At 41.5% G+C, this 24,747-nt stretch overlaps 1 protein-coding gene across 1 annotated transcript; it reads left to right on the top strand.

Annotated features, from left to right (window-relative positions):
* The first annotated feature begins 613 nt into the window (after positions 1-613).
* Positions 614-24,469, top strand: fstl1b (follistatin-like 1b). The gene is made up of 11 exons (XM_085249422.1): positions 614-767; positions 914-970; positions 16,315-16,416; positions 16,539-16,668; positions 19,506-19,538; positions 19,892-20,022; positions 20,571-20,689; positions 21,045-21,157; positions 21,786-21,896; positions 21,977-22,071; positions 23,053-24,469. The coding sequence occupies exons 1-11, from the start codon at positions 765-767 to the stop codon at positions 23,092-23,094; spliced, it is 936 nt and encodes a 311-aa protein (XP_085105548.1). The 5' UTR covers positions 614-764; the 3' UTR covers positions 23,095-24,469.
* Positions 24,470-24,747: the final 278 nt, after the last annotated feature.

Genomic DNA, 24,747 nt, shown 5'->3' with positions numbered 1-24,747 from the left:
ATACAGAAGGTTCTGTTGAGTCACTTTTATTTAATAAACATTATTTACATAGACTCTACAATATAATGTATACAAACTGAAGGTGCAGATGTCCGCATATGCATTGTGCACCCATTCAGTGCAGTACACCTCCACATTTGATTGTCTTAGTCTGAAGAGAAACGAGGGAAGTAAATCATCAAAGTGAGACATCAAGAACCAGAAGCATCAAACAGATGGAGAGAGAGGTGAATAATCAAAATATAAGCTTAAAACGACACAAAGAAGCAGCTGTGTGTTTTAAGAGTTCTTCTGCCCCCTGGTGGCAGCAAAGAAAAGCAAGCGAAACCTTGTTAATAATACTGGATGATTTTATGGCTGTTCTTTGAGAGTTTGACTAAAATGGACTGAAACGGCCAAGAGAAATGTTTCCATAAGATCAGTAGGATACAAAAGATTTTATACGAACCGAACACAAAATATGACTGAGCCCCAAACACAGCCATCCACCTTTCTTGAGAGAAAGGCTGCATTTACCGTTTAATTTACACACAATAAATAGCCTACACACTTTCCATCGTTCCTCCCCCGCCTCCTCTTCTCCTCTCCAGACGTTTTCATTGGCCAGGGTGAGACGAGAGGAGGAGGAGAGACTGACGGACTGGCAGGAATTCCTCAGCGCTCCTCAAATTTCTTGAAATCTCGGCAATTCTGCTCGACTGCGTCCCGACAGATATCCGGACCAGCACCCCTTTTCCGAGCAGATTTCCCAAGCCGAATATAAAATGGTAATGTAGAGGACTAAAATTTGGCTTTTCCACAAGTTTGTCTTGACAATATGAATGGTATGAAAACGGATGGACACTGTCGCTGGCTCATTCTTTTCCCATAAAACCATACTTTCTCTCTCTTTTCCCCTCCTTTTTTTGTCCAGATGTTCCGAAGTGTGGCTGTGCTCCTTCTGCTCTCCGTAGCTTTGTACAACGCGGAGGTAAGTTTGCTCTTTTCTTTTTCTTTTCTTCAAACAGTTGTCTTTGCGAGGCTTCATATTGGAATCAGCCGTTTTACGCCTGTACTGAACACTTTATAACCACTAAAAAAAACAAAAAAAACAAGGCAGCCAAACAACAGCTTTGTTGAGCTTCAACACATCTGGAAAACGAGAAGAAGAAAAAAAGTATTTTATTGGAGAAAACTTGGTGCCGTGGTGAAAATGGGCCATTTATAGTTGGGTTTTCAAGGCTGTATTGTGTCTATGTGATGTAGGCTGGGTTGTTTATCTTCCTAAGCGGAACCACACAATTACGGCAATCATGAGCGTCATTACAGACACATTCTGACTAGTTTGCTTTCTTCCACTTGGGGTATTGTTGTTAATGAGGTTGCACCCATGAGGCACTGGAAAAGTGAGCGCACATATTTCTTAAACCTTCACATTTTCCATCTTGTTTGCTGACCGCACAAAGAGAAGTCCTTCACCTATTCTCTGTTTTTGTTTTGCTGAGTTGTGATTTTTGAAGGTAACATCGCAACAAAAGCTGACATGTGCCATGAGAGGACGAGAGGAGTGACAGACAGCTGTGAAGGAGAATGGGTTTAGCTTTCACAAATCTCTGGGGGGGATGACACTCTTCATCAATACTGGAGGGTGTTTTGGTGCCAACTGGCAGCTGCTCTAATGGCATAATGTTTGTTTTGGTGGTTGGTCGGGGAGCATGTGTGTTTGTCTGCAGGGCAGTGAGTGCCTCAAGAGCTGTGAGAATGCTCACCTCATGGGTATCACACTGCAGTGCTAAGTAGTCTCCTCTCTAGGTAAACACCAGGATGTGCTGTTAGTAGGTGGCCCGATTGCACACAAGAATGATTAACTGAAACAGCGTGCAATTATTAAAGTTTAAGCATCTCACAGGGGTGACAGATGGGCTCGTATATGTCAGTGGGTTTGAAGAATGAGTGAAGCTTACTGTCTGGGGTGGATGCTCAGTAAGCCTAAATATGATTAAAAGTAAACCTAGCAGTCAGTTAGCTGAGCTGAGCATGAAGACTGGCAAGTTTCCTGTTCTGAGATGTCTGTTGTGATTGTGCAAGAATAACAAATTTATAGTTATGGAAACAGCTATCAAGATATCCAAGAGTAAAAAAAAAGAAAAAAGAAAGCAAACTACAAGAATGTCTTTGTGATCCAGCACATGGTCTCTTGTAAAAATGATTCTTTTTCCTTTGTTTCTAGCTTTTGTGGCAATCTATGCCAACCAGCTGCTCATTGTACCTCCCTAATTATTATGCAGACCTGAAAGCAGGATGGATGTTCTCATATAACTTGGCAAAAAGTCATTTGTTCTATGTCCCAAATTATTCCTCGAAGAACGAGCAAGCACACACATGCCAGGTGGCACTTGATGATGGCCTGGACCCTCAGTGGACGCAGCTGTTGAACACCTGGCTTTGTGCTGACTCCTCTGTTGACAACAAAAACAGGAGGATGATATAAACACGGTAATAACTGTAGCCTAATTAGAGGGATTTTTCAGCAGGTTAGAGCAATGCCACATGTGAAAGATAAATCAATTATCTGTGGCCGAGCCTGTCTTTATGGCTTAATGCAGATGGCCATTAGTGTCGGAACTGCAACACTGCTCATAGACTGATGTGCCGGCTACCCCGGCTGACCTTCCCCTGCTCTTCCTATCTTTACCCGCTGGCTGTTAAATGTGGGATTGTGTGCCTCCTAATTGAATCTATGGCCGTGATCTGTGAGGTATGTCCTAGATGGGATAGAACAAACGGCAGTTGTTGTTGGGTGGACCCACAAAGTAATGGGCACCCATTAAAAAAAGAGGCATCTGTTCTCCAAAGGTAATTATCTTGATAATATATGGCCTGTTGACAGGCTGTGAGAAGGGCCTGAACTGGCATACCAGCGTGCTGTCTAACGAAGGTCAACAAGTTGCAGCAAAGAGGTGAATCTGAGCCTATAGGGTATCTATTTAGCTTGTGTATCAACGATGGGATGCATGTTAAATTGACTGTATACACATCACTAAAAAAGCTGGAAAGATCACTGAAAAGAGGATCGATTGTGTTTTTATTTGCTGGCACGAGTTTAGGCTATTAAAATGTGGAAACGAACTCCTGATCTATTAAGAAGTCGAATGCGTGTGTGCTTCTTGAGGTGAGAATTTGCTGCGTTTGAAGATAAGCTGCTCAGAAATGCAGTGTGACAGGGTGGCCGGGGTCGAGACTTAAAACTCTGTTTGTGTGTGTGCCCGCGGGCTGGAAAGCAGATATGCATCTTGGGAAAAAAAACCTTGATGTCTTACTCAAACACACCGGGAGCTTGATATGCAAACGAGGTCGGATGCAGGCATAGTGAAAGTCGTAAGACTTTGCGGCCTCGGGGGACATGTGTGCGCACAGCCGCATATAAACAGAGGGGGGAGAGTGTTTATATTTCCGCTGTTATGGCATGCAGTGTTATTGTGTTATTGTGCATCATCCACGGTGAATGACACATTGGTTAATTTAGTTTATGGCGCTCTGGCATCAACAGGCAGCCAGACTAGTTCGCCAGGACAACATTTCACGTAACAAAGAAAACATGAAAAAATGAAGGAGCTGGATCCCTTTTTCTTTCTGGCCCTGGATTTGTTGCACCCTGATTGAGCTAAATGCTCTCGGGCAACCCGCCATGTTGCCATGTTGATGCTTGTTCTTTCCCATACAAGGTGGGCTAAAAATATCTGCCCAGGTGGAGAGAACATAAGCATGAGGGGACGCCGTGTCCTCTGTCCGTATGAGCCTGCTCTAATTACTGTAGCTCGACATTCAGTCATGGATCCCGTGCAGAGATTGTTCAGGGCGGTGAGATAGTGATGTAAAACAGGAAGGAGATGTCATGCAATTACAGCAGGCAGACTGGGAGTGAGGTAAGACTTGGCTGTGTAGTGTAGGGGTAGAGAAAGAAGAGGTGTGTTACGTTTCACGTCCCTGCAGTGTGTTCTCCTCACTCTTGGCTTGGCTTGAAAGGAGTCCTCATTTAGCTTAGCAGCTGTACTGGTGTCTTATCATTACCGGTACTCTGCACTCACACATAAATTAACACAGGCACCCACGCAAATCACAAAGACTGGCACCAAAGGGTTCTCTGAGCATTTTGTAAAGAATGAGGTAATGCATCATTTTCAATCATAAAAATTAAAAAGCAAAAGTAGGTAATTTACTGATGACTGACTGTTTGCTGCTTTTCTGCCCACTTTAAGCTCTTGGAAAATGTAATGAACATCACTGTGAGCTTGACATCTTAAAAAACAAAACTTCTACAAATATTTACTTCCAGCAGAGATTATTCTGTGTCCAGTGACCCGTCAAAGACAGATCACGCCCTGTATATGCAATGCAGTTTTTTTTCTGTTGAACAGGCTTAACTGTAGGAGGAATGATCAACAGGCGAACACTGCTGTTTTCCAACACTGAGCAAAAAACATAGAGGCTAAAGTGGCTGTTTTGAGCTTTTGTAACTCTTCCATTTTCTTGTGATCTATGTGATAAGAGAGCACTCTATAATGTAGCATACCTCTCTTATCACATGCAGAAACCTTGCTCAAGGGCCTGCAAAGGGTGACTGTGCGCACAACCATGATTGATCCACATACAGCCTGTTTGCTACAGAAATCTGTCAATTTTCCTGTTATTCAGTATATTACACCCTAACATAAAAAAATGATGGTTAAAAATATATAGTTTTTTTTTTTCCTTTGGGGCAAAACAACTTTGATGGAGCTTGTTTTTCTCTGGTGGTGGTATTGTACCACCACCGGTGCTGAATAAAAGCATTTCATTGATTTGAGTCACTGTACTATGAGTGTGTTGGTGCTGTTTGCTACACCAGGGTGTGTTGCATGCTTTAGGACAGCGGTCCCCGACCTTTTTTGGACCAGTTTATGTCTGACAATATACTGGCCTTTAAGGTGTCGCGGATAAATACAACAAAATAAAACCAGTACCGCTACCATAAAAAGATGTATTCATAACACATGGGAAAAGACCCAGGGAAATCAAGTTAACAATAAAAACGCTTAAAAAAATAACAATAAAAACCCTGAAAACCATACATTTCATACCCGAGCCTCAACCCTCGGTACCAAACAACTCGGGGGTTGGGGACCACTGCTTTAGGACATAATAGTTTTCCCTTTACAACACATCCTACTTCTCTAAAGAGTCAGCTGAGAAAGTAATCTGCAGGATGAACAATTGTAATAAAATAAGTAGTTTAAGCTGGATTTGATGTAGCTCAGCAGAGGTCAAAAAACGTATCAACCGCAGCTCTTCAAGTGATCAAAAATGTGGTTAATATGTGTGGAAGGAAGCCACTTCTTCATAAAAAAATCCCTTTAATTAGCACCCTTTCAGTCTTCTTCAAGGCATGAACAGGTAGCAAGTGAAAGCTGAAGTACAAAAGGTTAAAAGAACATCGCATGATTAGCCTCACTGCAGTATACTGTGAAGCTCGCTAATTAAAAAGATTTTTGAATAGATTGGAGTGCGCAGATGACTGTTTCATTCAGTTTGATCATTTATAGCTCAAATACCTCAGCCGTGACTGATACATAGTGAGAGGCTCTTTTCTCCGTCTATTTTAGTACGAATGAGACACGATACAAAGCAGGGGGGATGACTTTGATTGTCAAACCCAAAGGAAAAGAAAAAGTACTAAAAATCTGTAATTTAAAATGTCATGAGGAATTTCAAGAACCATGAAAAAGTGTGACTTGCAAGTTCTTAGATTACAACAATGCTAAATTTCATTACTGTTTAATCTGCCAATTAAGTTCTCTGAGCCCAGGTGATTGCTTGGTCTATATAGCACATGATCCAAAATACAACGATGGTCTGCAGAAAAAAGATCTTGTGACTGTGGAGGCCATTAGAGAACAGTGATCTCATTGTTAAGTTCAGGAGATGTGTTTGAGATGATCTGAGGTTTGTGACATAGTGTGTTATCCTGCTGGACATTGTCAGCACCAGTACTCAGGTAGGCTGAAGCCAAGAAACTTTCCCCTCAACACCAGTGCACCACCACCACTAGCCTGAACCGGTATCAAGACATTTTTACCAAGAGAACTGCTGCTCATTGGAGATTTTCTGTTTTCAGACCATTCTCTCTAAACCCTAGAGATGGTTGTGCTGGAAAATCCCAGAAGTTTGGCAGTTTTTGAAATCCCGAGACCAGTCTGGGTCACTTAAATCACCGTTCTCCTCCATTCTAATAATTAGTTGTAGCTTCCGCAGCTTGTCTTGACCACGTCTACCTGCCTAAATATGTCAGTTTGCTTCCATATGATTGGCTGAATGAATATCTGTGCTAACAAGGAACACGTGAACACTAGGGGTGCACTAATATAGATACTCACATATCTATATTATTGCTAATATATATTGTAATATATCTATATCACTAAAGCACTTCTGGATGGATGCAAACTGCATTTCGTTGCCCTGTACCTGTGCATGTGCAATGACAATAAAGTTGAATTCTATTCTATTCTATTCTATATATTTTAACTCAAACGTACAGTTTTTAAATTTAATGTTGCTGAAACAACACAGGGATAAAATAATAATTCTATCTGATTGAGGAATCACTCATCTTTGGAAAAGAGAGTTTATTACAGAGAAATGGCTCTTTCCAAAATAAAAGCTATACTATACGCTTCTTCTGGGCTATATTCTCAGCAGCATATTGGTAAATGGCCTGCATTTGTATAGCGCTTTACTCAGTCCTTAAGGACCCCAAAGCGCTTCACACTACATTCAGTCATTCACCCATTCACACACACATTCACACACTGGTGATGGCAAGCTACATTGTAGGTACAGCTGCCCTGGGGCGCACTGACAGATATTAAACATATCAGGTCCCCATAAGGAGAATCATGTGCTAACGGCTGTCTAAATGACTCGGGTAAAGTTTGTAGCATGCGTGCTTGTTGTTTTTGTCTGCTTCCACTTGTCTTTGCACTAGGATGATGTCGGCGTAAATGTGCAGTCATATTCATTGTGTTCCCACTAGTGCTGTCAGTGTTAATCTGAAATGACGTTAACACCACAACACGGCAAATCTCCGTTAACGAGCTACCGCGGATCGCCCCGTGCGTGGGGCTGGACGACGTCAACACGTTAACGAGCTAACTGCGCTAATGCAGTAGTTCCCACCCACGTAATTGAGCATTGCGTGGCACATCCGACACACTGTCTTACTTTTGTCCATGATGCCCTTACCATCAGGGTCATACTTCACATGAAGATCAAAATAGTTCCAAAGGCCAGATCTGAATGAGGGTGGGGGAGGTTCAATTTGCCATGTTGCAAGGAGCTTAGCTTCTGTCTTGCTAGCTTGTGCTGCGCTCAGTGGATCTGCGCTCAACAGTGCAGCCTAGGCGGAGTAGTCGAACGCAGATCCACTGAGCTCTCAACACAGACAGCATCGTCAGAAGAAAAGTTGATAAAATAAATTACAAATTTTGTATTGTTCGATACATATGCTACCGAACCGAAAGCACTGTATTGAACGGTTCAATATCGATACGAGTATCGTTGCACCCCTAGTGAACACATGCGCCTGATACAGTGGCCACAGTGCCTTAATGAAACAGTTGACTTACTTTCTGTGAATCAGATAACATTTTGATTGTTTCTTCTCTCGCTGTATCCTGACATACTTTGAAAGGTTTTGATTAAAAGGAAGGCAAAATACAGTTGTTTAAATATAATGAAGGTCTGATCTCACAACAGGTTTGAAATGTCTACACACACTAAATACATCTTGCAGTCTCTAATTGGACTTTCCCTTGTACAAAAGCGTTCGACATTAGCCCCTACACTGGCCTCAAAGAGGGAGCAGAGAGGAGGGCAGGGAGTCTCCTCATTCCCCTAGACTGAGTGTGAGCCTGCATTGGCCCACCCTCCCCATCCCCCTCACTTGCCCTTCCTCGTGGTGGAAAAATGCAGAGAACAGAGGGGGGTGGGGGGTGGTTCAGAGGGGAAAGAAAGGTGACAAAGTGAGCAAAGAGAGAAAGTTTAAAAGGATAAGGGGAAATGAGCAAGATTATCTGTAAAGAGTCAAAGAAAGGGATTAAAAAATTAAAGGCAAAATAGATGAGAAATTATTGAAAATGATGATAAGAAAGAAAACTTGACTAGAGGTTAAGATGAAGCAGGTAGTGAGGACAGGGGACGTTTTTGTCCGAGCAGAGTGACAGCGGGGTGAACAGGGGAGGGCGGGCCTGGGGCGGTGCTGCGTTCACAGCATTTTGTGTTCTCTGGTGACGTTTTAACTGCTAGCAGATGTTGCTCTGCCCAGACGGTGACTTATTTCCTGCTTTTCTTTAGTCTTGTACTTCTTGCTTTCTCCATTTTCTCACTCTCTCTGTTTCTCTGCTACACTTATCTTACCGTGTATTTCTGTTATCTCCCTCTTCTATTTCTTCTTTTTTCCCCCATGTCTCTTTTCAGTTTAGTTGCTGCATTTCAGCTTTTGAACAATGAGGCTGCTGGGTGTAAAATAACAGGCTGCAGACTGGGGTGACATCATCCCATCCATTGGTGCATTCCTTTTACACTGAATAAGAAACAGGGACGAGAATAACAGGCAGAACTCTGTAAACTGGTCGTTACTCTGAGCCCTTTTGTTTCTGAAGATTTAATCTCGGACCTGGTCCCTCAGAGAACATTTGAGACCACCCCTAGTGCTCTTATAAACCGCTCAAATTAGTTCTTCTTTGGCCTCATTATTTCAAGGACACATACTGCTCTCAACTGCTGGCGATCACTTGTCATGTAATCCATGAAATACTAAGCAGATATTTGAGCCAAAAGGAAGCATGGCAGTCGATCGTGTCTTTTTGATGGGCTGACTGCCTGTTTCTGAGTGGAGGCTTTACTGTACATCTGATCTCACGAGGCTGTCAAGTACAGAAGAAATGAGACTGAAACTGATTTGATATAAATGAAGACACAGATTCACAGAGGGGGGGAAAGGCAACAGAGTCTGAGAATGGAGCAATGTGAATTATTGAAGGCAAAAGAGACAGCTTTCTGTAATGACTCAAAACCAAAAAAAAATAATATTTCTTCCCATCATCTCGTTAAAATTCCTTAAGGGAGTAAACTGGATCACAGTTAGCTTGCAGTGTATCGGGTAAGTGGTTTTCTTCTTTGGCTGCACTCCACTTCTCTTCTGATTAGAAGTTAAGGGGAAACAAGTTGCTCAATTTTGAGCCCTCCCTGTTCTGTCTGCTCCTGGCATGGACTCATGTCTGATGGAGCTGAAGAGTGTTAGACAATCTAACGCTGGAGGGACACCATGGGGAAAACGCTGGAGAGGGGAAGAGCAGGGCCACCTTTATGACCCAAATACTGAGGAGATTTTGGCTCAAGGCAAACTGGGTCGGGTTCCAGCTGAGGCACTACATGGCTCGGGAATGAACCCCTCTTACCTTCTCATTCTCCTGATTATGTCTCTTGTCTACATTTCCTGCCTTTCAGTCTTGTGTTTCTTTCATTTTTCACCTCATTGTTACATAGAATCTCTTGTAAAACACTCGGTTGCATTTAGAGGTAATGGGGGGGGGGGGGGGGGGGGGGGGGGGGCGTCCATGCATTTGTCTGTCCATCTGTCATGCTGACTGTCTCTATCTGTCACTGTTATTGCCTCGCTCAAAGTAAAATCACGCTTTAGTGCACATCTCCTCCACGTCAGCATTTGTTTAAATAGACTTATGCACCTCCTTGGAGGGAGTTATATGAAAGGAGAAACCACTGTCTCTGAAGCACTTCTGAAGCTGCAGTCAACAGCCTAGCTTTTTGTAGCTTAGGCCTCAGATTCTGACCCCCAGCAATCTCCAGTCACTAGGCAAGAATGTGCATTCCTGACTGTCGCTGGGTGAAATAGGTCACAAAGACGGTGCTGCATTAAAAAGATCCCTGTGATTGCTTTGGTCACTAGCAGATTACTTTGAAGGAAAGACAGCTGGAAACGGAGAATGTTCACCTTCAACATTCACACTGCAGCCAACACATTTCGAACAGCACAATTTTAACTTTGTGTACATTTTGGATTACACTTGTCATATTTTCACTCCTGCTCGGCAAGCAGTTGGTGAGTGCTGGCAGACAAGTGACTGTATTCCATGTAGACTAAGGGCGATTGCAATGTTTTGACTGCCAGAAACCTCCAGTTGGTCTGGGAATAGATATTATTATCTAGTGACCAGAGGACGCTAATTGTTCTGTAGGCCTGTGTGACTGGTACTAGCCTCGCTCTTCTCAGTTTCTCAAAAAAAAAAATCTACCTTTTCCTCTAAAGTGTAGAACTTTTCCTTCACTCCTATATTCAAATGTAAGACTTTTTATATAACCTTTCTCAACCAACTCTGTGCAAGGACGTGACATGTTTTTGAAAAAGCTAATTTTTTTAATCAAAAGAAAATAATTTACTTGTTATTTTTCTCATTTCAGTAGTCTTTCTTTTTTTTGCTTGTGATAGTTTTCATTTTTCTTCAAATTTGCCAGTTTGTTATGTAAATACGGGGAAATAGATGCTTTTTATAAGCAGTAAATTGAACAGACAACTGTGTGCATACTTAGATTAGATTTCAATATCACTGTAAATATTTCCTCTGCTTCCTCACAAACCGAAGCCTTATCAGTGTCTCAGCACGACAGCAGCATGTGTAACAGTGTGCTGTAGTTCCTTCATTGTTATTCAGCATTTCAATATTTCAAGTGGCCCAGCCTGCATCATTTACAGTGAGGTGTCTCTTACACCCGTGCATTAAATCCAAACTTCTTGAAAAGCCTTTTCGAGCCTTTCACATTCAGATATCGATGAAACTCTATGTGTCATACAGATGTTGAAGCAGCTCAAGCTGATCGACCCTGTACCTTTTTATAATGCAGCACGAATGAACAGCACCAGAAAGTACAGCCTACACAGTGAAAGTAGCGCTGAATCAACACCTCTCGAACACAGCAGACAGGCAAAATAAGCTCTATGTGAAAACAGTCGAACTGCAGGCTCGTTGTATTGGATTCTATTGAATTAGATTTATTGTGTCCAAAACTAATCCAATCAAACAGATGAAACTAATCTTTTAGTATTATTAGAAATGCCACACTCTGTATTTATTGCACTTACTGCTTTTTTGCAGTTGCTTCCATTATTCTCTTCACTGTTGTAGGCATATCTATGGCAGGGACTTCAGTGCAATCTCTAGGTTAATGTTTTCTATGCTAATAAGGGGCAGGGTGCAATATGGGAAAGTGCTCACGGTGGCTGTAAATGACATCAACAGTAGAGAGGCATTGATCGGCTTGTTCGATTAGTGGAACATCTCCAAGATATTTGAAGGTACACACACTAAGCATGCAAATACAGACAAATATGCTGCTGCTTGTACTGTTTTGAGTCTTTGAGGACACAGAGATAAGAAAGGCGTGCAAAGGCAGAGCAGATGTTCTGATGCTTTTTATGTGTTGTGCAAGGTGCCTTTAGGTGCCTTTAGTTAGTGTGCCTTTTCACTGTTGTCTTCATTGGATAAAAGATAAAAGGGCATTTTGTTCTCTAAAGCAAGGATGTGTTCCATTTTAATTCAAGTCCGCCTCATCAACGAGCCATATAACATGCTCGTATGCCCCCCTCCTCTTCTTCACTACCCACCTCTTTCTTAATATTCAGACTGTCCTCACAACTTTCTCCTTTTATTCAGACTCTTACTATTCTCTTATTTTCCTCCTCTGATTTCCATCTAGCTCTTCAAGGCTGGCCTTCGTTCACAGACACGTGTCTTGCATCTGTAAAAGGGCATGGTGCTAGAGATGAGATGACAAGAGAAAGAACTAAAGAATAGCAGAAATGAAAGCAAGACTTGAAATGAGAGTTGCCACGCTGATATAAAAAGATGGAAATGATGCAAAGAGTTTTTGGAGAAAAAAAAGTCTTTTAGAAACCTTTAAGTCGTTTCAGCCTCGTGACTAAAACACTGAAATAGAAAACATGTGAAACGCGGGGCAAGAGATTAGTGTCGTGAGCTGTGAAATGTGTCCGTATTGACTGTAATGAGCTTAGGGAAGCTCTTTGTATGAAGGACTCTGGTATGATTCACCAGTCTCTTATGAGAACACTGATTGGCTTTAAATGGGAAAGAAGGCAGTTGTTGTCAGTAAATTAAAAATAATAATTTATCTGGGACATGCATAATGGGTGTGTTTTTGTTTGTGCTGACTTTGTGTCATGTCTTATTTTATGTCTGCTCTGCTGGTGACTGTGTTAATGAGTGCCTTTTAGTTATGGTGAGGTTGATGCCAAGTCCCTACAATGTGTAAACAGAAAGTGATACCCACTTGAATAAAAACATTGATATCAATCTCAGCGTATGAACTTGGAACTACATAAAGATTCAAAGAGGGGAAACATGGGAAGCTCTTTACCAAATAAAGTAAAATAGTGATAACAACAATGATTAAAAAAAACTTCTCATATTTTCAGGCTACTAACACTCAAGTAAATAAATTAAGCTTTTATGTTGTAACAGCCTGAGATGGGCAGTAACGCGTTACTGTAATCCGATTACTTTTTTCAAGTAACGAGTAAAGTAAGGGATTACTATTGCAAAAACAGTAATTAGATTACCGTTACTTTCCCGTAGGAACGCTGCGTTACTGCGTTACTAAAGCCGTGATTTTTTTGCGAGAATGTCTCACGACAGTGACGTAAGCAAGTGCGACATTCATGACAACAGCTGTGTGCAGATCAACAATGGATCGACTGCGGGAGAGAGTATGAGCGTGCAGCGTTTAAAGCGTGGAAGTACTGACCTTACTTTGAGTTTGATTCCATAAAAAGTGACAAAAACATTAGCGTCCATCGTGCGTGGGAAGAAAACTTCTTTTTACAGCGAAAAAAACCCCTAAACTTCCAAGCAAGCACCGAGTGCGCAATGACGTAATGGGAAACTCACAGCGAAACTCGCGGATTCTTCCACTGACCGCTGCGGCACACCTGCACCAGGGTAAACCTCCGCCTACCGCAGTGCTGCTTTACAGGTGAAAATAGAGCAACAGGACCGCTGAGTCTTTGACTTTATTTATTTTCTGCTGTGTTTTACTTGCATCTATTTGAAAGAGTGAGTGTAAACACAAAAAAATATTTTATTTTATGTGCTGGAATGTGCAGAAAATAGGTTTAAATAGGTTTAAAAGAAATTTCTTCCAGTCAGAGAATGTTGCATATAATTAAATTTTTGCTTGATGCATAAAGTTAAAAGATTAAAACTAATAAAACAAGTTTTAAAAAGAGACTTTTCCATTTGATTACATTTTGTATGATGGATTATGCAGAAAAAGTAGAACTGGACTGAAAGATCTATCACTTTATCACCTACTCAGGTTGTAAATCGTGTTTTTAAAAAGTAACTAAGTAATTAATTACTTTTGAAAATAAGTAATCAGTAAAGTAACGGGATTACTTTTTTGGGGAAGTTGTCAGCTTTACTCCTACAGGAAGTTATTTGGAGTATTATTTGTGCATGCTATTCTATATGCTGTTACCAGTGTTGGTCAAGTTACTTGAAAAAAGTAATCAGTAACTAATTACTGATTACAATATTTGGGGATTTAAAAGTCTAATTTTTCTCCTCTTAGACGCATGAAATGTGACCATATGTCTCTGACATTTGCTATGTGTAGTTTTTATTTATCCCTCCGCATTGTCCATGCATGTTTTATGCACTGCGTTTGTGGCATCCCAAGAACACACGAAGAGACTATTTCATCTGTTATTTTCTTTTACAGTGCTGTATTTGCCCTGTTCATGATTTCTTATTTTATCGCATATTTGGCATACTTAAATGTTTCAGATAATCAAAGAGATTTTAATATTTGACAAAGATAACCTAAGAAGATACAAGATACCATTTTTAAATGATGATTTACTTTATTAAGGGGAGAAAAAAGGTTATCTGGCCCTGTGTGAAAGAAATGTAAATGCTCCATAAACCTAATAACTGGTTGTGCCACCGCTGGCAGCAAAAACTAGTGGCCTAGTCAGCGTTGGGACTGGAATTAGACTTGAATCAGTTTTCGAGCATGAATTATATGTTTAAAACAGATCTGCAAAGAAGAGTGGACCAAAGTTTTCCACAGTGATGTGAAAGACTCATTGCCAGTTATCACAAACACTTGATTGCAGTTTTTGCTGTGAAGGGTGGCACAACCTGTTATTAGGTTTAAGAGACTATTACTTTTTCACATAGGGTTAGGTAGGTTTGGTTTCCCTTCATAAATGAAATCATCATTTCAAAAACTGCACTTTGTACTGTATATTTGTACTTTGGTTATCTTTGTCTAATGAAAAAAATGGTGTGATGATCTGCAACATGTAAGAGTGACAAACATGAAAAAAGAACTCAGGAAGGGAGAAATACTTATTTCACAGCACTGTATGTCCAAAGAGCCCTGCTGAGATCTCATTTTGAGGCTTTCTTCCATCTGGCTTACTTGACTGACACTTCTGTAATCAAAAGAAGCCAGTATATGTTCTCACTATGGCAACAAAGCTCATGAATCAGCTGCAAAAAAAGGGACCTTCTACCTCTGTATTCATTAGCTAAATGTCAGATATTCTCAGCTGGTTCTGCTAGGAGGGACAGACAGAACTCCGTGTTTGTACCAGATTCATCTTAAGGAGCCCATCTATTATTCATGTTCTCAGAGGTTTCTGCAGGTTTCAACAGGCCTCTTGCCCATCTGTGTCTGAGAAACTGAATTGTCCAACATGTTCAAGGCCGGGGGGGTTGCTTTGAAGATTTTTCCATGACCTCATCTTAGGATAGGAAGTGTGTGTATGTATATGTCTCTGAAGCATGCATAGAACCGAATTCCTCTCACCAGTTTTGAGTCAAAATTGCTACACTGTGATGATTGCATGTGACTGCTCCCCCACTGTCATCCCTTTAGCTCTGAAATCCATCCTGTTACATTTTATCATGAGAGCTCAAGAAGGTTCAGTAACAACATCCCACCTTCATTTTGACCTACATACCAGACCTTGCAGTCATACACAGAGAGACAAAGTTGGAAGCCAGCTCACGTGCAGGCACACAAAGAAGGCCAACTTCTGTCTCGCTGTTACAGGAAACAGCAGCTTAGGGAGCAGGAGTGGAGTCGGGGGTGGGGGGGGGAGAAAAGATTTTGCACTGCATGGGAATGGGCCTAAAGGAAAACACAGCTCAGACTCCAGATGTGGAAACACCCTGTACACACACGAGTACGCACACAAACAAATGCAAGCACACACAATGGCACACATACAAAAACAAACAGATGGGGAAAGGAGGCGGTAATGATGGTCATAAACCAGCTCTTGGAGCTCCACTTGGCGTCTTCTGATTGGTTGCTAGAGCTCATTTCTTGAGTCTGCTGGCAGTCCCTAAAATGAGCAAACACAAGATGTCAAGACGAGCAAATGAGACGGTGTGTGTGTCCATGAGTGTCAACGAGAGCGAATGAGACACGCTAAATGTGAGAGAAAAGGCTGTTTAACTGAAACAGATTTGGTGGAGACATTTGGATGAAAGAAAAAGAGTATTTTCGAGGAGGCAGCATGGTCCAGCAGGAACTCATCCCACTTACATGTTTTCTGTATTCTGCCTTATTTCATGCCAACTTCTGGATCCAAGTCTAACTGTCACTGACAGGGCAACAATTCAGACAGCTCTGGAGACCTCATTAAAAGTGCAGATACTAACACACACATAAAAAAACAACAAAGATAAGCAATAAACCAGGACACATTTGTTTGAGCACGTAAATATTGCTTTTTTTGCTTATCCTGTTGATGAGAAAGGAACAAATAAAATTGAAATGCAGTCAGTTGTTTGAGGATTCCTCAGAGTCTCCAATGAAACATTATGAACCACTACGTGCACAAAGCAACTGAGCTTATTTACCAAAATGATTTAAGTAATTCTTGGTATCTTGCTAAAAAAGATAGGAAACAGATACAAAAATCATCACCTCCTAGACTGAGTGCAGTGCAAGATCGGTGAGCTTTCATCTCGGATGCCATCAGGGGACAGACTCTTGTCAGTTAATTGGGCGAAACGATCTCTTTATCTGTGACATGAGTTTGGTTCCACATGGCTTATTGTGAAAGTTAAATATTTGTGTTTTGGATCCCGTTTGCAGATTCCTGTTTGACTTGATTGGCTATTCTGTTTGAAAAGCACAACAGCGCCGCCCTGTGTTCAACCATCACAAACTTATTTTGCCTTACAGGAGGTGCAGACCAAGAGCAAAGTGTGTGCTAATGTGTTCTGCGGGGCCGGCAGGGAGTGCGCTGTCAATGAGAAGGGGGAGCCCAGCTGTCTGTGCATAGAGGTGAGTGTCGGGTCATTGCTTTTACGCAAGGAAGCAATATATGTCCAAATAATAGATTTGGATTACAAACTCCTTTTGGTTTCACTTCACATTCATTCCCTTTGCACTTTGTTTCTTTGCAGAGCTGTAAGCCCCACAAGAGGTCAGTATGTGGCAGCAATGGTAAGACCTACAGGAATCACTGTGAGCTCCACAGAGATGCTTGTCTGACTGGCCTGAAGATCCAAGTGGCACACGACGGACACTGCAAGGGTACGGATAACAAATGTTGATAAAACAGTTCAAACCGGCATAATTATCACACAATCGTCCTTGGAAATGGAAATGGAAGTTGCATAATTTTCATGTTAGACATTGAAAATGTATTTTTCAAAAATTGTTAAATGATTTTTTGCTAAAAAATGTTTTTTTTAACATCATCATCTTTCTTGCCTTGAACGGTTTTCAGGGTTTTTTCTTTCTTTTTTTTAATTTTTACAATTTAAAAAATGTACACACAGAAACAACATTTTGATAGGATAGGACATAGCAAATCAGGTTTCTCATTCAACTGACCTATCAAGCACTGATTGGTCCATCCATTGATTTTCTTGCACATATCTAATTCAGGGATGCTGGAGCATATCCCTACTGTAATATGGTGAAAGGTGGGGTACATCATGGACAGGCTGGCAGTCTATTGCAGCTAATTGATACTATTCAGCTCTGTTTTGTTCCAAAAACGAAATACTTGACTGTTTAGAGTGCAGTGGAAGCCAAGATAACACGAGAATGCTATAGAGATGAAAAGATGAAAACACAGTTTGGAACCTGTCATGACTGAATTACTAGAGAGGAATTTAACAACACTGACTAAAAATCTCGTGTTCATAACACCGAATGTCAGAGTCATAGGTTACTGTCAGGTCCTTCCTTCTTCCTTCTTGTCCTTTAGCGGGCGACCAGCGGCGGTGGTCGGCTGCGCAACCAGTGCGCTGCTGTAGGTGCCGCAGGTTCTCTTGCTTGACCAACGATTATCTTCCACGCTTTTCAATCTAAGGCGATGGTTCTTGCCTGCTCGAGGTCAAGTCAAAGGGCCTTCAAATCATCCTGGATTTGTTTCATCCATGTCTTTTTTGGTGCATTTTGATGCACCCTCCAATCGGTGGGGCGGGTCAACCAGAGTAGGCCATGGGGGTAGCGGCTCTGGTCCATTCGACAAATGTGGCCAAACCAACGGAGTCGGCGGCGCTGGATTAGGTCGCCGATCGTCGGTTGGCTGCCGCAGCTGGTGAGGATGGTGTCATTCGAATGAGGGTCGCGAAGGGAAACGCCGAGAATGCATCTAAGGCAACGCATTTGGAAAACTTTGAGCTTGCTCAGGTCGTGTTTGAGCATTGTCCACGTCTCCACGCCATAAAGTAGAATGGGCAGGATCAGGGTTCGGTAAAGGCGGATCTTTGTCAATGAGATGTTGTTCTTTTTCCAAACGCACCAGCGCAGGGAAGCGAACTCCGCCGCCTGCCCAATTCTGGAGCGTATCTCCACTGATGATGCCACTTTCTTCTCCTCGACGAGGGACCCCAGATATTTAAATTGTTGGACTTGTTTGATCTGCACACTGTCGAGGTGGACGATCGCTGGTGAGCCATCGGTGGTCAGGACTTTGGTCTTCTCGGCGTTAATCTTGAGGCCGTACGGTTTGGAGTAGAGGATGTGAGTCGCCTCGGTGTCGTCTTCGGCAAAAATGGCGCTATCGTCAGCGAACATTAGATCGGTGATAAATTGATCGGTCAAGGCTTGGACTCCGCGGCGGCCCTTGAATGTTTTGCGCATTATCGCATCGATGACGATGTTGAACAACAGCGGTGACACCACATCGCTCTGCCGGACTGTCAGGTACAGAGTAGAAGCTTAAGTATAAGTGAATCCCTGAGATCTAGTAGATGTGACAATGGGAGGCCTAAAAAGGCCAATTTGGCCCCTTTTCAGTAATGTCATTTAGCTCACCCGACTAATTGTGAAAGCGCTGATAGTAAGCAATTAAACTGATTAGTATGTGATCTCTGAACTAGCATACATTCACTGAACTGATAATGTGAGGTGACTGGGTTGACAGTCATACAATGTCCCCTTCCATGACACTGCACTATCATTTTTATCACACCTCTGCCCTGTAGCCACCTCTTCATATATCTCGTATTAGTATCTTATCTGATCTCGAGTGAACTTTCACTTCCCTGCTGGTCCCTGCTGACATGAAGTTGTTTAGTTAACTGGACCTTAATCTGTGATATATAATCTAAAATGCTTTGGTCAACATAAGTAATGCAAATAATACATATAAATAAATAAATAAATAAGCAAAACTAATTCTGAAACTAATTTCAGCTGAGGTTCAGTTCAGTTGAGGTTTATTTATATAGCCCCAAATCAAAAAAACAGCTTCCCCAAGGCACTTCATACTGTAAAGTAAAGAACCTACAATATTCTGGTGAGAGCCCAACAATAAGGAGATCCCTGAGGAAAAACTCCCTTTTAACAGGAAGAAACCTCCGCCAGAACCGAACTCAGAGAGGGGCAGCCATCTGCTGCAACCAGCTGGGGGATGAGGAGAAAGACAAAGACAAGAAAAGAAAAAGACAGCATAGGGAGGCAGAACAAAAACACAGATTAAAGCAGAGAGAAGACAAAAATTTAGTGGCATACTGCAGTGGTGTATAAACACGTGAGGAGAGAAAAGAAGTACGGGGAGAAGAAGTGCTCAGTGTGTGTCATGAAGTGCAGCAGCAGTCTGAAAAGAAAAGAAATTACATTGATTTTCAGAAAGAAAATCAAACATAAAAATGAAATCACAAAGGAATAACAAAAATGTACAACTAGAAAGAAAGATACAAGAAAGAAAACAAAATGCAGAACTTGAAGAAGGCTAGCCTGGACATTGATCGGTGACAGAAAGGTCAGCGAGGGAAAATCATTATGTCACAGCATGCTCTTTGCAGACCTTTGGCCAATTGTTCAGTGACAGACATGTTTATCTCCAATAATGTTCTCCAGGTTTTGTATCAAATGTTGTTTCTTTCTCTCTCTTTTTTTCAAATCACCTTTAGAAAAGAAAACAGAACAGGCCGCTGCCAGTCCAGGTAAGCTTATGTGTATGTGCGTGCATGCTCTTTTTGCTTATATAAACATCCATTCACCCATCCTTTTTCTTCCACTTATCCTTATCAAGTTTGCGTGTTATATAAACATATAAATTAATTTACAACTGAATGTATTTGTAATTTTTTCACTGGATTGTACTGGCATATTAAGGTCTAGTCCATGGTTACATGGATGGGTTACAGTTTACTAACACACGTGCTATACAGTAGCAGACATTTATGGTCTAACTGAAAGAACATATTGAGCCTGAATACACCGATGCACAGTATACCAGGTGTACTGGGTTATTTATTCATGCTGCTGACTTCTGGAAATATCCCCTCTCCTGCAGTGGTTTGCTATGCTGCTGACCGCAACGAGTTAAGATCTCGTGTGATCCAGTGGCTGCAAACTGAGATTATCCCAGATGGCTGGTTTGTCAAGGGTTCCAACTTCTCTGACATCCTGCTCAAATACTTCAAGGTAGGCAGAATTAACCCTTTTCTGTTTTTATGCTCACCACTGCTCCAAAACCAGTGTTTTCACAGAATACCCCAGTTTATTTGTCCACGCGGGCCTCTTTCAGTCCGCCTGCTTTTTAAAGCTGCTTGGGACTGTGTCTAATTATTCATGTGACAGACCTTTCAAGCGAGTCAGCTGGTGGTGATAATTCAGTTTAATGAGGAACTTTGTTCTGCAGAGGAGGGCCCCTTCCTCTCCATGGTTTGACATGAATGCCATTATAGCAAAAGATGGGGGGTTTTGTGTTGGACGATTTAAAACTTTACTTATGCCCAAGATTTTCTTATTTCATCATCATATATGAAGCCCATGTACAGTAGTCAAACAGTAGTCAGCTTGGATGCTAAATCAGTTTGAACAACAACTAGTCATTTTAAAAAAATGAATAAATGAATAAAAATGTTAATGTAGCGCTACAGCCTACCCAGCCTGTGGATCAGAACCCCAAATGACTTCTTACAGAGTTTTTTGTGTTCAATCCTCATGCACATGAGTCTGTGTGTTTGCAGTCATATGACAGTGGTGATTCTCAGCTGGACTCCTCAGAGCTGCTCAAATTCATCCAGCACAACGAGTCAGTTGTGGAGTTGCAGTCCTATGCAGACCAGGAGAGCAACAACCTGCTCCGGTTAGTGTGTCTGCAAGTTTGCATGTTTACGAAAAAGTGTGGAAGTGGAAGAGGTGAGAGAGCCTTCACATATTTATTTTTCCAATGGTACTGCTTGTGCGCAGAAAATCTTATCTTTGTGCTGCAGCACTATTTTAAGACAAGTCATTGAACCTGATCTTGGCCAGAGCAAACATTATTGCAGGCCTCTTGTGGGAAACCATATTGGTAAAAACACCTGCACTCTGTGTAGAAAAAAAGAAAAGCAGCTATCAAAATGATTTTTACAGCATTTGCATTGTTTCTGTAATGGTCCACTGTTACTGTATGTAACAGCTAATATTTATTCTGTGTTTGTGTGCTTCTCGTTCCCCAGGAGCCTGTGTGTTGATGCCCTCATTGAGCTCTCCGATGAGAATGCCGACTGGAAGCTGAGCTTTGATGAGTTTCTTAACTGCCTGAAGCCTGGCTTCAATCCACCAGAGAAGAGTGAGCTTGGAGTGATACTTTGACATAATGTAGCACACCATTAGATCTACTATATAAATTGACCGAAGCACAGAAAGCTCAGTAGTGCAGCTGCTGTTTTCTTAGGATTTTGAGACTCAGCCCTTCAATCTGTTCAGTTGACTGGTGCTGATATATCTGGGATAAAGTTCGCAGGAAGAGGGGGCATTTCTCCAGCAGCCAATCTCTGCGGTTGACTTAACTCTGGAGCTACACCAGATTCAAGGATGCACACGTTTATTTGGTGAACTAACTGTTAGCTGTGTAAACTCTGGGTTTAATCCACATGCAAAATTTCAAATGCAAATCAAGATTTTCATGCCTGGTTAAGGCATTTGATTTTTTTTCTCTTTTTACATAATAGTTTCTCCAGTTTACACACAAACGTTTTATGCTTGGCGTTGGCTGTTTTGCTGAGTGTTTGTGACTAAGCAAAAGTAACCAAAAGAATGTGACACTGTGGTTATGCTGGTGGATGAATGATGCAGCATTTTAAAATGCTGGCAACTCGTAAAAGTCATAAAATTGGTACCAATGTAAAACTTTTATTGTTCTACTAGAGTCTTATCTGTGGCCTTATCTAGGTAGCGTGTTCTTTATCTTTGTGCAGAATGTGCCTTGGAGGATGAAACATATGAGGATGGAGCAGAGACCCAGGTGGAGTGCAATCGCTGCGTTTGTGCATGCGGCAACTGGGTCTGCACCGCCATGACGTGCACTGGTAAAAAAAACCTGAAAATGGCATTTATCCTGTTTGTTTACACGCACACATTCCACTTAACCGTTGTGTAATCTGACCAGATAACCAGCCAGCTGTGGATGACTTAGCAGATGCTGGAGTGGAGATGACTGAGGAGGAGTGGAACCTCCGTGTGGCCGAGCTCAACAAGCACCAGGTGTGTATCTGTAAACTAAATCCCATCAAAAAAAGTACAGTATATCAGTCGAGTTAAAGACAAGATAAATCAAAAAATTATAAGTGTTTTCCCAACCTTAGAACCTAATATTTGATTTTCTCCCCACTTGGTTCTACTGCACTCCAAAGCTCATTCACTGTCCACTGCTTGTAGAATTGGTTATAAGGTCCACTAAATATAACCTTTATGAGCCAATAGCCTCGTGCCTGCTTTTATATTCCTTGATTACCTGTAGTTCCTTTCAAATCAAATTGCTCAATACAACCGACAGAGGAATAGGTCGCTGTAAATATTTGATGCGTTCCAACCTGGCAGAGCTCGGCGAGCCACAGTATCAGCAGCTTTATTGCTTCTGACAGAACAAGTGAAACAATAAATCCAAAGGAGAGCGATGTTTTCAAATTTAGAGCCATAAAATGATGTTGCTGATATGAAATGTAGGGCAGATGGCCTTAAAAAAAAAACCCATCAATGCTTGAGTTTCTTTTACCTTTAACAGATTTATGTGTTGACATCTTCCTTTAACGTTTCTTGCTTATTTTGATTCACAGGCAGTGCATTAGGTTTAGTAGGAGTTGACTAATTGGCACATGTATTTAGAACAATCTGCAAAAGTACAAAATCTTTTGCAGATTGCTGTTTTTGTAACTTGTGCGTCTGCTTGTGTGCGTGAATGTAACCGTGATGTCCGCAAGGTAGCTCTAGGAATCTGGCTTGAGGCCATGACTGAGTCAGCAAAGCCGTGTACTCTGCACCCCAGAAGAATACTTGGTAGTGCCACTGTAAACAAATGTGGTTCATCGTGTGTACAAGTTTCGATAGGTGTCACCAAATTCACCTTCAAACAAATGCAGTGCTAATATTAACGGGAAAGGCGTGCGATTTCCAGAAATACTGTTTCAGTCAGCATGTCAAATGAGACACTATAGCTCACGTTTCTTTTCCCTGTTTTAAACATAGGAGACAGTGGAGAAGATGAAGGCCAGCACAAAGGAGGCCTAAGTCGGGATGCAATGAAAGAAGAGGGTGCACGCCATCATCCTTCTTCCATACTTGATTTAACTCACTTTATTATGTTTCTCTGCTCTGTTAATTATTATCCTTTTTTTTTTTTTTTTTACATTTTTAAGTGTTTGTGTTGATGTTTGTTAGTTTCAATCAAAGCGTATCAGTGGATTCCCTTGTGTTGAGTACTGTCATGTTTGATTGTATTACTGCACCCCTACTCTAGCCTCGGGGTTGCTTTTTGTTTTATGTTTTTTTTACTACAATCCTTATATTTTTGCAGTTATTACGAAAAGAAAACTGTCAAGTTATCACTGTTTTGGAATATGGAAGTCACTGTTTGAAAAGGTAGTGAGGTTGAGGGTTGTTTAAATATAGGCGCTGAGTACACAGAAAACTGACTGCTTGGCGCCTCGTACAACCTCTTGTCAGAATGTTGCATAACAAGGTAGAGCTACTAGTGCTTTTCAAAATTTTGTTGCCTGTAGAACTGCCACAGTAGGCCACTACCTGACCATTGCACTTCTCTTTCATTTTCTTTAGCTTTCTTAGGCTTTAGTTCAACCACAACCATGAATTTATTTGTATCTTACGGCTAAAATAATAACATTGCTGCCAAAAAAAAGTTTGCTTCTTTATACATTATGTTATTGGCTTGAGTTGGAGTTCATCTTGTTCCCATGTTATACTTAGTAAAGTCTCTCTGGTGCTTTTTTTCCTTTTTGTGAGGGATTAAACATTTCCCTCTATGTGTGTCTTACTTTTCCGAGATGTAGTGGTCCAGCTTTCGTTGAGACCTGATCTGAATATAGCATGGTGAAACCTGAAACCAAAGTCTAGATGAAGTGTTTGAATGATGTACAAAATTATCCAGGTAAGCCATTACTCTGGACCCAGCAACAACACTATACCTGTGCTTTCAATATCACTCTTAACAGAAGGACTAGCCTCACTGTCAGTGGAAGTAGCTTAGGCGCGTCGATAACCTGGTGCATATGAAATGTGTGCGTGTGTGTCTGTGTGCGTGTGTGCGATTTTCAATTATGACGCTGAGAGTAGCTTGGTTTGTTTATTGTGTTCATTTGTTGAAATCCTGCATCTGAATTGGGATGTCTAAACACCAGAAATCAGTGCCTTAGACCTGCAAACTTTACAGGTCGCTACCATTACCTGCACATAGGATTTTTTTTTTTGCCATGTGGCGTTTCAAGAACAAGTGTGCTTTGATGAAGATGGCATCAAACTAGTGCTTTGTGACTCTATTTCCTATGTGTGTGAAATTTGCATTACTACGTTGAAGCTGAATCTTTATATTTCACTAAAAGTGCAGAGACTAAGGAATATGTATGCCAATAAAGCCCATTCACCACAACACAGCTTTGTCACTTTGTTTGTGTCTGTGTGCGCGTACGTTTTTGTGCTTTTATCTGCCAGATTTACTTATGAGATACTGTTAGTGGGGAAAAAGTTTAAATCATTGGCTATTAAGCTATTCCATTGTCTTCCAAAGTGCAGTGAGCCAGTAATCTCACCACTGGACTGGTTGCCAGTACAGATGGGAATCGCATTAAAAAATTGCACTTCCTACTTAAAAAGCACCAATCAGTGAGACCAATGAGCGTATTGCTGTGCCTATAGTTACATGAAGGT

The sequence above is a fragment of the Mchenga conophoros genome, linkage group LG16 (genome assembly GCF_057382185.1).
Source record: "Mchenga conophoros isolate Kocher_MC1m ecotype Shallow Benthic linkage group LG16, M_conophoros_male_GT1.1, whole genome shotgun sequence".
Classification (NCBI taxonomy): Eukaryota; Metazoa; Chordata; class Actinopteri; order Cichliformes; family Cichlidae; genus Mchenga; species Mchenga conophoros.
This window is presented reverse-complemented; position numbering and strand designations above follow the sequence as displayed.

Excerpts from the sequence above, each read along its gene's own strand:
- fstl1b (XM_085249422.1), top strand. Across the intron at positions 16,669-19,505 it reads ACACGACGGACACTGCAAGG|AAAAGAAAACAGAACAGGCC; the intron begins GTACGGATAACA and ends AATCACCTTTAG. Across the intron at positions 21,158-21,785 it reads CTTCAATCCACCAGAGAAGA|AATGTGCCTTGGAGGATGAA; the intron begins GTGAGCTTGGAG and ends ATCTTTGTGCAG.